Consider the following 13646-nt stretch of genomic DNA (forward strand, 5'->3'; position numbering starts at 1 on the left):
CAGTTATAGGCTAAGGAGACTAAATGCCCCTTAATCCCTGCCTATGCATGACATCCTATATACCTGACTAAATAAGTTCAATAATACCCAATTTCATGTTGCTTATCCTGGAAGATGAATTTCTAAAATTCCGATCAAATCAAGCTCAGAAAATATCTGAATTTATCAGTCAGCGAAACTTTGTAACGGTCTTAGTCGTATAAGTTTCATGTTATTTAGTTATTAAAATTATTACGGCCTTAGAAAAAGTAAAACCTCACCAAAGCAGGTAACCTACTCTGGTCCCACGAAAGTAGGTCAGATAAGGATGCCTCTTCTCAAGTCTACAGAAAGTGCTTATGATGGCTTTGAACCGGATTGCAAAATTCCCTGGGATCTCCAGTTGAATGGAAGCTTTGCACAATCTTTAGCCCATCTTGGTTACAACATGGTTTTCCGCACCTGGCAATGCTCCCTTAGCAACATATTTCAACGTGGTGCAAAAGCAATCTTAAGCCTATTACCTCCAATTTCTCACGTATTCATGCCAGTAAATATTATACTACAACGACGAGGCAGTCCAAAACAGATAAAAAAGCAATGAAGAGGCTACTCGAACCAAAAAAACGACAGAAGGAAACAAAATCTTGAAAATATAACCATTAAATCAAATTCTGGCACAATACTGTGTTATTTACAAGGTAATTACTTCCTCGAGGGGCGCAACTTCTCAAAGTAACCCTACAGCACGTTTTATAGTCACGGTTGTGGTTAGACAAGGAGGTGAAAGATCGAGCTTGATGCCACTATGAAGCCACGCGAGCAGTGGTTTCTCTTTAGGAATAGGGACAGAGGAAGGAGCTCAAGAAAGAGCAGAAACTCCAAACCCCCGACAGCAAAACAACTCCAAAGTCTTGCCTCCAATTCCTCACGCATTCATGCCATAAATAATATGCTACAATTATGAGGCAGCCCGAAACAGATAAAGCAGCAAGGAGAGGTTATTCAGCCCGAAAAACCGACAGAAACCAACAAAACGAAAGAAGCCTAGAACCCAGCCAATACTCGTCAGGGTCTTCATTTTCACAATCAGAGTTGTTCTAAGATTCTGGACGGAAAAAAGTTTTGCAAGAATAGGAATATAAGTTTGCCAACCAAAATTAGAATGTTAGAAGCAATAGCGATGACTGTGGTCAAGTATGGTTGTGAGACATGAGCGCTCCGAAATGCGGACGAGCATTTGTTTGATGTTCTCTAGATGAATTTATAAGGTTTTTTTTTGGGTTCTCGTCTGACTGAACATATTTTAAACGGTAATCTGTACGAAAGTGTGATTCTGCACTGTTCAATATACTGGAAAATATCTCTGCTATAACAGGCAGCAGCCACACCCTTCCCCACTTCCAAAGTGCGGTTGGCACCTTTCAACTTGTGGTGAATTAACAGGAAAGGGTGTTTTATGAACTTCGATTAAGTTTTGCAATTGCACAGGTTTACTAAAAACGCTACGAATGACTGCATAGATATGACGCTTGAGTTTGATAATTGCAAATCCACTCTCGGTATTCCACCATCTATAAACGTAACGTTTGAGCCTCCACCAGCTGATATGTGATTTGCACTAGTAACTCCCCTTCTATATTCTTCACCAGGTACTATGTACTCCTCTATTGCATCAGTTGCGACATTATAAATATAACTCTTGTTCTCTACAAACAATTTCATCCCATGCAACTTAGCCTCTATTCCCGCTGATTTCGCTGCATCAAGGGCAAATTTCGTTTTCTTTCTCGCAAACAATTCTCGTTCTGTGTAGTCATGCGTAAACCAAATTTTTGCGTGTCTAAAATGTTGACCTGATTTAAGAGCAAAATTATATAAAAACAAGAGCTAAGAGCTCATATGGCACTTGTGACGAGGCAAGAAGAGCTAAGAGCCAAGAGATCATATGGTATGAGCTCTAGCAAAATTCTATAAATCAATAGATTGATTTAAAAAGGAAAATAAGAGGCTTAATGCCGGTCAAGATTTAAAATAAGAGCTCTGAGTCACAAAGTCCTTCTAAATATCAAAATTCATTAAGATCCGATCACCCACTCGTAAGTTATAAATACCTAATTTTTTCTAATTTTTCCTCTCCCTTTTGCCCCCAGATGGTCGAATCTGGGAAAACGACTTTATCAAGTCAAATTGTGAAGCTCCCTGACACGCCTACCAATTTTCATCGTTTTAGCACGTCCAGAAGCACCAAACTCGCCAAATCACTGAAACCCTCCCCTCAACTCCCCAAAAAAAGCGGATCCAGTATGGTTCAGTCAATCACGTATCAAGGACATTTGTTTATTCTATCCGCCAAGCTTCATCCCGATTCCTACACTCCAAGTGTTTTTCCAAGATTTCCCCCTCCAACTCCCCCCAATGTCAAAAGATCTGGTCGGGATTTGAAATAAGAGCTCTGAGACATGAATTCCTTCTAAATATCAAATTTCATTACGATCCGATCACCTGTTCGTAAAATAAAAATACCCCAATTTTAACGTTTTCCAAGAATTCCGGTTCCCCCCTCCAACTCCCCCGAATGTCACAGGATCTGATCGGTATTTAAAATTAGAGCTTTAAAGCGCAAGATCCTTCTAAATATCAAATTTGATTAAGATCTGGTCACCCTTTCGTAAGTTACAAATGCCTCAATTTTCAAAATTACCCCCCCTCCCCCAACTCCACCAAAGAGAGCAGATCCGGTCCAGTTATGTCAGTCACGTATCTTAGACAGGTTTTGATTCTTCCCATCCAGTTTCATCCTGATCTCACCTCTTAAGTATTTTCTAAGATTTCTGGTTCCCCTCAACTGCCCCCCCTCCAATTACGCTGGATCCGGTTGAGATATAAAATAAGAGCTCTGAGTTACGAGATCCTTCTAAATATGAAGTTTCATGAAGATCCGATCACTCCTTCGTAAGTTAAAAATACGTCATTTTTTCTTATTTTTCAGAATTACCCCCCCCCCCGCAATTGAGCGGATCCGTTCCAATTATGTAAATCACGTATGCAAGACTTCTGCTTATTTTCCAACCAAGTTTCATCCCAATCCCTCCAATCTAAGCGTTTTCCATCATTTTAGGTTTCCCCACCCCAAACTTCCCCCAATGTCACCAGATCCGGTCAGGATTTAAAATAAGAGCTTTGAGACACGATATCCTTCTAATATCAAATTTCATGGAGATCCAATCACCCGTTCGTAAGTTAAAAATACCTCCTTTTTCTAATTTTTCAGAATTAACCCCTCCCCCTACTACCCCAAAGAGAGCGGATCCCTTCTGGTTATGTCAATCAAGTATCTAGGACTCGTGTTTTTTCCCCACCAAGTTTCAACCCGATCCCTCCACTCTAAGTGTTTTCCAAGTTTTAGGTTTCCCCCTCCCAACTCCCCCCCCCCAATGTCACCAGATCCGGTCGGGTTTAAAATAAGAGCTCTGAGCCACGATATCCTTCTAAATATCAAATTTCATTGAGATCCGATCACCCGTTCGTTAGTTAAAAATAACTCATTTTTTTCAATTTTTCAGAAATACTCCCCCCCAACTACCCCAAAGAGAGCTGATCCGTTCCGTTTATGTCAATCATCTATCTAGGACTTGTGTTTAATTTTCCCACCATGTTTCATCCCGATCCCTCCACTCTAAGTGTTTTCCAAGTTATAGGTTTCCCCCTCCCAACTCCCCGCCCCCATCACCAGATCCGGTCGGGATTTAAAATAAGAGCTCTAAGACACGATATCCTTCTAAACATTAAATTTCATTGAGATCCGATCACCCGTTCGTAAGTTGAAAATACCTAATTTTTCTAATTTTTAAGAATTACTCCCCCCCCCCAAAACTACCCCAAAGAGAACGAATCAGTTCTGATTATGTCAATCATGTATCTGGGACTTGCGCTTATTTTTCCCATCAAGTTTCATCCCGATCCCTCCACTCTAAGTGTTTTCCAAGATTTTAGGCTTCCCCCCTCCAACTCCCCCCAATGTCATCAGACCCGGTCGGGATTTAAAATAAGAGCTTTGAGACACAATATCATTCCAAACATAAAATTTCATTAAGATCCAATCACCCGCTCATAAGTTAAAAATACTTCATTTTTTCTATTTTTTCCGAATTGACCGCCCCCCCCCCCCAGATGGTCAAACCGGGAAAAATACATTTTCTAATTTAATCAGGTCCGGTCCCTGATACGCTTGCCAAATTTCTTCGTCCTAGCTTACCTGGAAGTGCCTAAAATAGCAAAACTGGGACTTCAGGTTTCCCCCCTCCAACTCCCCCCAATGTCATCAGATCCTGTCGGGATTTGAAATAATAGCTCTGAGACACAATATCATTCCAAACATCAAATTTCATTAAGATCCAATCATCCGCTCATAAGTTAAAAATACTTCATTTTTTCTATTTTCTGCGAATTAACCGGGCCCCCACTCCCCCCCAGATGGTCAAATCGGGAAAACGACTATTTCTAATTTAATCTGGTCCGGTCCCTGATACGCTTGCCAATTTTATCGTCCTAGCTTACCTGAAAGTGCCTAAAGTAGCAAAACCGGGACCGACAGACAGACCGACAGACAGACAGACCGACAGACAGACAGACCGACAGACAGACAGACAGACAGACCGACAGAATTGGCGATTGCTATATGTCACTTGGTTAATACCAAGTGCCATAAAAAGTTTTTTCAACTGAAAGTAAGGAGCGACATTAAAACTTAAAACGAACAGAAATTACTTCTTATATGAAAGAGGCTGCTTCCTTATCAACGCCCCGCTCCTTACGCTAAAGTTTGACTCTTTCTCTCCACTCTTTTGTGTAAAGCTATCTTGTTTACACCATATCTTATTTATTAACGATTTGTTTTGACCAATGGAAATTCAAGGGGCCTTCTAAGCTTTAAGCATAGATTTATCAAGATTTTGATTCTGGGATGCGATTAAATAAAAAAAAAACAAGTTTTTTTTTAACTGAAAGCAAGAAGCGACATTAAAACTTAAAACGAACAAAAATTACTTCGTGTATGAAAGGGACTGCTTCCTCATTATCGCCCCGCTCTTTACGCTAAAGTTTCACTCCTTCTCTCAACTCTTCTTTTTAAACAGTAAAAAACTTTAGCGTAAAGAGCGGGGCGTTGATGAGGAAGCAGCCCCTTTCATATACGAAGTAATTTCTGTTCGTTTTAAGTTTTAATGTCGCTCCTTACTTTCAGTTGAAAAAACTTGTTTTTTTTTTCTGAACGTTTTTGAATCAATGCATGTTTTGATTTTGGCTCTCCGCAGAGGAAGAATTAAAATGAAATTTGCATATTTATTGTTTTTTGGCTAAATGGCTTTCTCATAATCTTGATCGAATGATTTTGACAAAAAAAAAGCGGGGGAGGAAGCCTAGTTGCCCTCCAATTTTTTGGTTTATTAAAAAGGCAACTAGAACTTTTAATTTTTTACGAATCTTTTTATTAGTAAAAGATATACGTAACTTATAAATTAGATTACGTAAAGAACTTTTTATTCTCATGTTTTTAATACATATATGAGAGGGTTCGCCCCCTCGTCAGTACCTCTCTCTTTACACTAATTCTTAAATTTTGTCCCAAATCATTAAGAATGACCCCTGAATCGCAAAAGCCGTAGAATAAATAGTTGAAATTACTAAAAATACTTTAGCGTAAAGAACGAGGTATTAGGAAGAGGTGAGCCCCTAATATGTGTAAAAATTTTTGTTCTTTTTTAAGTTTTAATGCTGCTCCCTACTTCCAGCTGAAAAAACTTTTTCATATTTATTTTTTTCATTGTTTTTTTTTTAAATAATGCTAGTAAATCCTGCGCTCCCTTCATGGAAATTTTCTCATCCATGAGAAATTCCTCGATGGAAAGTTCCCCCAGCATATCCCCCTCTTTTCAACCCCTCCCCCCAATCAAAAATTTTCCTGAAAACACCTGTACACTTCCCAGTAACCATGACTATATGTAAGCACTGGTCAAAGTTTGTAACTTGTAGCCTCACGGGGACTGTGGGGGAGTAAGTCGTCCCCAAAGACATAGTTATAAGGTTTTTCGACTACGCTGAATAAAATGGCTTGCTCAGAATTTTGATCCGTTGAATTTGGGAAAATAATTAGCGTGGGAGGGGGCCTAGGTGCCCTCCAAAATTATTTGGTCACTTAAAAAGGGCACTAGAACTTTTCATTTCCGTTCGAATGAGCCCTCTCGCAACATTCTAGGACAACTGGGTCGATATGGTCACCCCTGGGAAAAAAACAAACAAAAAAAAAATAAACAAGCATCCGTGATCTGCCTTCTGGCAAAAAATGCAAAATTCCATATTTTTGTAGATAGGAGCTTGAAACTTCTATAGTAGGGTTTTCTGATACGTTGAATCTGATGGTTTTATTTTTGTTAAGATTCTATGACTTTAGGGGGTGTTTCCCCCTATTTTCTAAAATAACACAAATTTTCCCAGGCTCGTAGCTTTTGATGGGTAAGACTAAACTTGATTAAAGTTATATATTTAAAATCAGCATTAAAATGTGATTCTTCTGATGTAGCTATTGGTATCAAAATTCCATTTTTAGAGTTTTGGTTACTATTGAGCCGGGTCGCCCCTTACTACAGTTCGTTACCACGAACTGTTTGATAGCGGCAAAAATCGCTTGTTAATTTAAACAAAACGGGGCGTGGTTTTTGATTACATTTAATACGGAAAATGTCTTTTTATGTCGCTTAGACATATTGAAGCCTTCGGAATAATCTGATTAAAAGTGGCAACTACATCTTCAGGTACTGTCTGTGCTCGTCTTGACTAATCGAAGTTGTATAAAATCATGCTTGTTCTTTTTGAATCAGCCTCCATATTACTCATTTTGAGTTGGAGAAGACAGAGCTTCTCCAGCTCTGTTCTCAGAGAATTCACTGCTCGCTCCGTATTTATGTTTTCCGCCTTTCAGCGATTGCTTCCTCCAACTTAATTGATAACTTCTCTAGTGCCCCATTTATTCCCAATATTTGTGTTGAAATTGTGTCTATTTTTGCTAACTAATCATTCATTATGGTGAGCATAGCCATTATTTGAGATTCCGCGTCATTTGAGATATGGGTATCCCCTGGATTCTGTCCTTGTTTAAACATTCCTTAGAATAAAATGAACAATTTCAAAGCTCTGCTTATCACAGATCTTGCCAATACAAATGCATTTATGTGTCAGTAAAATCCTTATTGTTGCCTGGTGTACCGCTCTTTGATTTTGTATGAAATTATCTCACTTTAAGAATGCCAAAAGTTCAATTAATGCAGTATACAAAAACTTCAGTCAGTTCAATTTATCCAGTGACGTCACATGTTCCAATCAGCTGCGACCGGGACACCGGGAATATAAATGACGACCGGGACACTCAAAGAGAAATTACAGACTGGGACACCGGGACACAAATAACGACCGGGACATATAAATGAGGGACGCCGGGGGCATAGAGGGATATATAAATGACGACGGGGACACAGGGAATGTTCGATTAGCAATCACCATCAACAAAGCTCAAGGGCAATTATTAGAATAATGAGGTATAGATCTGAATACGGATTGTTTTTCCCATCGACAATTTTATGTTGCATGTTCAAGAGTCGGTAAACCTGACAATCTATTTATATGCACAGACAATGGGAAATCGAAGAATGTTGTATATTCGCAAGTTTTACGTAGTTAAAAACATATATATATCTATCTATATTCACAGGTGGGACACAGGGACACAACTACAATGGCGCATAACTAATATGGCGCGTAACGACTTACGCGCGCGGGGGGGCTTGGGGGGTGCGCGAAGCACCCCACCAACTAGGTGTTAGGGTGAAGCGCCACCCCAACAGCTAGTATTTAATAAATATTATCAACATTTAAGACGTAGAAGTGTTCTCACTGTTTCGTAACTACTGAAAGAATTCAGTGCCTTTTCAAATCGGAATAAAAATCCTTTACCAAGAAACTGGTTCAAAACTAGTTCAAAGATTCTTTCTTTTAAAAGAATAGATAGATCTTAACTGTTCAATGACTGAATAACAATCGTAACTTTTCGGGAACGAATGTCCATCCGTGAGGTATTATTTCCTCCGCTAACAGGAAACTCAACATGTAGTTTTTTGTGGTGTCCGGGGAAAATACAATATTTATAAATTTGTGATTCTGTGAAGGATAAACAGGATGTAGGAACTGAATTCGCAACAGAATTTCTAAATTCAGCTGAAATTGCAGATATACCAACCCATGACCTAAAAATTTATAGTTTCTTAAACTTAAAAACGACGCTTTTCTTGCATGGCCTGTTCTTGGGTGAAGAATAATATTAGCCACATTTCATCTAATTAGACTAATACCTTTTCCTGCTGTTTTCTCAAGGAAATTTTTGCAAACCTCTGTTATTTGAATTTCTTATATATTCGTTTTCCTTTATCTTTTTATACAATTTTTCTAATTTTTGATTCGAAGGTTCTATTATTGTTCGTTGAGGGTCCTAAAAATAATGCATCTTTGGCTAATTTATCCCGCTCTTCATTCTCAACAATTCCTCTGTGTCTTGAACACCACTGTATTGCAATAGTTATTCAGTTATTTTAACATTTAATAATCATGTCATAAGCAACTCCTATTGATCTTAACATTTTATTCTTAATAAAAGCAGTGGTGGCTGTGCGGCATCTTAAAATAACTGCTTTTCCTCCTGTTCCTGGAGAGTTTAATAATCATCTGATTTATCAGTGAATACGTTGACTCCTTTGTCAAGATGCTAGTACCATCTACGTTGATCAATTTAAAAGCGAAAAGATTAAAAGAAGAACATGCTAATTTCTTCTTCATGATTATGGGATTATTTTGAACAATGGTGAAATAGTTACAGAATCCCACCATTACAGAATCTAAGCCTGGTGGACTCAATATAGACTATAAAAGAGGAGTATTATTGAAGAGATAACCTATCTGTTAAGAAAATGACAGATTTAAGATAATAGCCTAGTGTGTGATTGTAGACAATGTGTGTCTAAGACCCTGATAGTAGGCTATTCACAATGTAGCCTAGTGTTGCAAACCTTTAAAAACAATAATAACCTTGATGTGAACCCTTTGCTTCAATTCAAATCTATTTAGTTAATAATTAAATATCTTAGCAAGCATTTGGAACAAAGAAAGAGCCTAAACATAAACAAAATTCTTAAATAATAACCAATCTACTTCATCTTCCTTCTTCTTAACAACAATGTCCACTCTCTTTAAGTAAGCAACAGTAAAGGCCTAGGATTATGGCTATTAAGAAGCAATCATGTTAAGGAAATGGCTATTCTTGCTTCATAATATGAAGAAGAATTCTAGCTGACACATTTTGACTGCATTTCCACTTGGCCTATACTTTACCCCCCCCCCCTTAATTAGCAACTATGTATCCCAAATTATAGGCTATAGGCTACTTCCCAAGAATTCTGCCACATATTTGCTTGTTTCAACCTGTGTAGGCTACCTGTAAATTGAATGTGCTATGATAAAGCTAGAGGAATAAATGGCAGAATCCATTAGAAATAGGTAATTAGGGCTATAGGGTAAGACCACCAGTAATCAGTCAGTGTCTAATCTTTACCAGGTGTTCTGATTAATAATTAATGTTCTTATAGGCTACATAGACAGCAGTTTCTTAATCTTTGACATTGTGTACAGGGTTAGATAGTTGTGATTGGCTGATGATTAGGATTATACCAGTTTAGATTGATTGACTATTACCTTAATTCACACTTCAGAGTGAATTAGTTACAAGAACTGTGATGCTCCATAGTTGATGATGGTGTTAAGGTCAAGCAACAGACCATCAGGACTAGAGAACACTGGAAAGATGCAGTTTAAGCACACTCAGTAACAGTGATCACATGGTAGGTGTGGTTCAAGAACCATTCTCCTACAATTTAGAGTTGGCACCATCTCACAACAGCAACTTTGGATTGAGTATACAAGATGGTTGTGTATGACAAGCTGCAGCTTCCTCCAAGCTGAATCTCTATTGTCTTCCAAGAGTGTTATGGTATTGAGGGCTGGGAGAGGTTTTCCTGCTAGAATTTCCATGGTTTGGCCTCCTATTCCTTGTCAAGCCTCTTTTTGAATTCCTAAGGCAATGTTGAAGAAATTGTCTCTTGGCTTGGTTGGCTCCAATAGTTCACCACTTGCTGGCTGAAAAAATCTAATCAGACCTTGGTGTTAATGGTAGATTTGAACAGCTTTTTGGAAAGTCCTTTTGTTTGTCTTTGGTGGGGAGAGAAAGTGAGCAGTTTCTGGTCTGCTTGTTGGAGGTACCTGTAGGTGAGCATCATATCATTATGCCTACACCACAAAACAAGTGTTGGGAGGTTAGCAGATTGTAATCTACTGCAGCAGGGCTGACTGTATTAACTATATTGAGTGACTCTCCTTTGGACACCTTCAATGAGCTAGATGTCACTCTTGTAGAAAGGACCAGCAAGACATGTTCCAAAATCTAGGATTGGCCTGACCATAACTTTTTTTAGTTTCAGAAAAACTGTGGAGGATTAACTACTCACAGTTCTTTTCAGGAGTCCCAAATTTGCAGTTGCTCTCAAAACTGCTTGGATGGTATGCTCAGGTAATTTTAAACTGTCATCCAATAGGACTCCTAGGTCTCTACCACTACTAGAAGTAGGAAGCAAGACTGTCAATGATATTTTGCTGTCATACATAGTGTACTGGTGCTGCAGATTGCTATGGCCAAAATGAAGAGTGACACACTTTGAGATGTTGAAGGACAGAAGCCACTTATCTGCTCATGTTTGAATTTGGCTAAGATTGACCTGTAGGCTAATATTGCCTGTGGCACCAAATAGCTTGGAGTTGTCAGCATAAAGAGTCAGGTGGTTTTTTGTTTCAGCTACTAGGTCATTAATGTAAGTGAGGAATAATGTTGGTCTAAGGACAGTTCATTGAGGGACACCACTCAGAACTTGGCAAGGTGTTGAATAGGCCATCTCTCTGTCTGTGGTAGAGAGGCAAACCTTTAACAAGATTACTATAATCTTGGAAAACATCAATTCTTTCAAAATTTGAATTTAGACAAAAGTTAGCTTGGTATTTTTCTATTATATAAAACACACTCAAGAAGTAACGTTTGGTGACAGTAAAATATAATGAAAATAGAATACTGTATTAGCAAAATTGTGAAGATTATTTGTGAATTATTAAATTGGGAGCTTTGGTTTCAGCTGACTATCTCAAAGACAAAGAAAATTTCATTATTAATGCAATGCTTGTCCTATTTCATTTTAGTTCATTGTTAATGCAATTCTTGAGTATACTGGTTAGTTTGCTTTGATTAGTGATAGAATATAGTGTCTAACCATGGATATTCAAATTGATGTGAAGTGTATATGTTTTCTGTGCAACAGAAAAACTGTGGGAAAATCGGTGGAATTGGCCATATAGAAAAAATAGACAAATCCTTGTTTACAAAAAAGAAAAATATGCAGGAAGAATCTTACTGCAACAGTGGGTGTTAGTAGAATTTGCTGGGAAACTGGTGTAAGATTTTTAGTGGAGGTCCCCAACCAAGGAGCAGAAACTTTACTCCAACATATTAAGCTTCACATAGAGCCAGATCATCAAGAATTATTTCAGATTGTTGCAAGGGCTACAACACAACTGAGCTAACAAGCAGGTTTTACTCATTTGGAAATGAACCACAAGAATAATTTTGCCAACACAGAAACCAGCATCTCTACCCAAAAAATGACAGAATATGGGATTTTGCAAAGCAGAGGAACAACAGCACCAAGGCACATCCTGTCATTTACATTTATACTCAGTAGAGTACATATGTTAATAGATAAGTCTACCTTAATTCTTCTGCCCTAGTAATGATGCATGGATGGATCATAGATAGCCTAATCTTTTAACAAATGAACTAACATCATTTTTATATAATCCTAATAAAGGGGTTAATGCTATTCTGCCTCTCACTCACTCTGTTTTGGCTTTTTCTACAATTAGCCATGGCTTGATACCCATAACTATTCGATTTTAATTCAAGATCAATTCATTTGTTAATAGTTAAGTCTGTCCATCTAAAGTCAGAACAATAAAATTAGCAATAAAATATGACTGAACAATAACTGTTAAGTCAGAACAATAAAATTTTATGAAGTGAACCGTGTTGCACATTGCAAAGTATATATTTTGTTAAGCTAGTATGTTTTCTTTTAGTTTTATATATAGCCTAGGACTACACCTGACACCATTAGGTGAGGGGCATGCTTTTATAATGGAAGCAAATGGTACACTTGGAAAGACTGTCAATCAGGGAATAAAATGGTGCTGCTATTTTATTGTTATAATGTACCCTCCAGAGGGAGCCATTATTTTGTGGTGTTACAATGAAAAAAAAATTCATTGAGCAGAAAATATTTAACTTCTGTTTTCATTCTCTGATTCTCCAAAAATGGTTCATTTTAATCTACAAAAATTTGGTGAAATAGTGGAGGATATACCTTTTGCTTTCTTTCTAAAAACTTGTGTTTAGTAGATAAAGCTTTCAGAAAAAGAATCCTAAGCCTAAATTTAGGGTAATTTTGTAGAGTAAAATAAACATTATAATAGCTAAATAATTCTAACATTTGATTCCTCATCAATCACTCTTCCAAAATAGATTCCTCATCAATCCCTCTTCCAAAATATAATCTTCCCTGCTGTGATGCTTGACTCCCCCCCTTAATTGGATCAGAAGCTATATACTAGCCTTTATGTCTGAAGAAGTACTATAGTGACACAATTTGTACTTGGGACACTGAAAATACAATTAATTGACATTTTTTGGATATTGTGAATGAGGATATTGATATTATGTGCTTATGAAGTTCAATACATATATAAAGACTAATTTACACACCTTATTAGGTGGTGAGATGCAATAGCCATGGTAGGCTCTAGAAATTTACATTTGGAAAGGAATATTGAATGGTACTGCACTACTCTTTTGCTATTATAGTATTTTGTTTGAATGGGGAATCATTCTCAACAGTTATTTAAAGTATCCTAAGATATCTTCAACCTCCTAACCTTACTCCATCCTTTGATTCTAGACTAGGTTTAGAAAACATAGTTCTAAAGGATTGAGGATATAAATTCAGATATAGGAACAATATAGGGTGTAAAATAATCTTTTGAGGCTTTATTTGGTCATAGTTTAATCTTTTGGACATACTTTTCTATCATATTTGGCCATAACATATTTTCTCAGGTATACCTCAATCCTCTTTCTTGCAGTCTCCTCTTTCTTGCCAACAGGCACTCAAGTAGACCTCCTGACTTTGGTAAGTAATTCAAAATTTGAGACCTTTCTTGTAAGTTCGAATGGTTCAGGATCTAATATTTATTTTTGCAGTAGGAGGAAAATCAGATAAATGTCCTCTTCTGGTTAGGCTAATGATGGATTTTAGTAAAAATCATCATTTCTGTATTTTAAAGATAAGATAAATGCCAAGTATTACTATATATTGGAGTGAATGAAATACCCTTGGGATTCTAACAGTCTCCTTTTCCTGCTTTAACTGAGTTGCAAGGACCTGAGCCAGTTTCTGGCTGAAGGAGCATGTTTG

At 37.5% G+C, this 13646-nt stretch overlaps 2 protein-coding genes across 8 annotated transcripts in view; one reads left to right on the top strand and one right to left on the bottom strand.

Moving 5' to 3' along the window:
• LOC136025399 (uncharacterized) overlaps positions 1 to 13646 on the bottom strand; it is a 597112-nt gene that overhangs the window by 433757 nt on the left and 149709 nt on the right. The gene's annotated exons all lie outside the window — the stretch shown is intronic.
• LOC136025384 (alanyl-tRNA editing protein Aarsd1-B-like) overlaps positions 8869 to 13646 on the top strand; it is an 81402-nt gene continuing 76624 nt past the window's right edge. Inside the window, exon 1 of one of the 2 annotated variants that reach the window (XM_065701389.1) lies at positions 8869 to 8887. In XM_065701389.1, coding sequence (XP_065557461.1) covers positions 8885 to 8887 — 3 coding nt within the window. In that variant the 5' untranslated portion in view covers positions 8869 to 8884. Of the gene's footprint in view, positions 8888 to 12345; positions 12968 to 13646 lie in introns of those variants that run through there. The other variant, XM_065701381.1, reaches the window with a different exon arrangement.

This window comes from Artemia franciscana, chromosome 1 (assembly GCF_032884065.1).
Source record: "Artemia franciscana chromosome 1, ASM3288406v1, whole genome shotgun sequence".
In the NCBI taxonomy this organism is placed as follows: Eukaryota; Metazoa; Arthropoda; class Branchiopoda; order Anostraca; family Artemiidae; genus Artemia; species Artemia franciscana.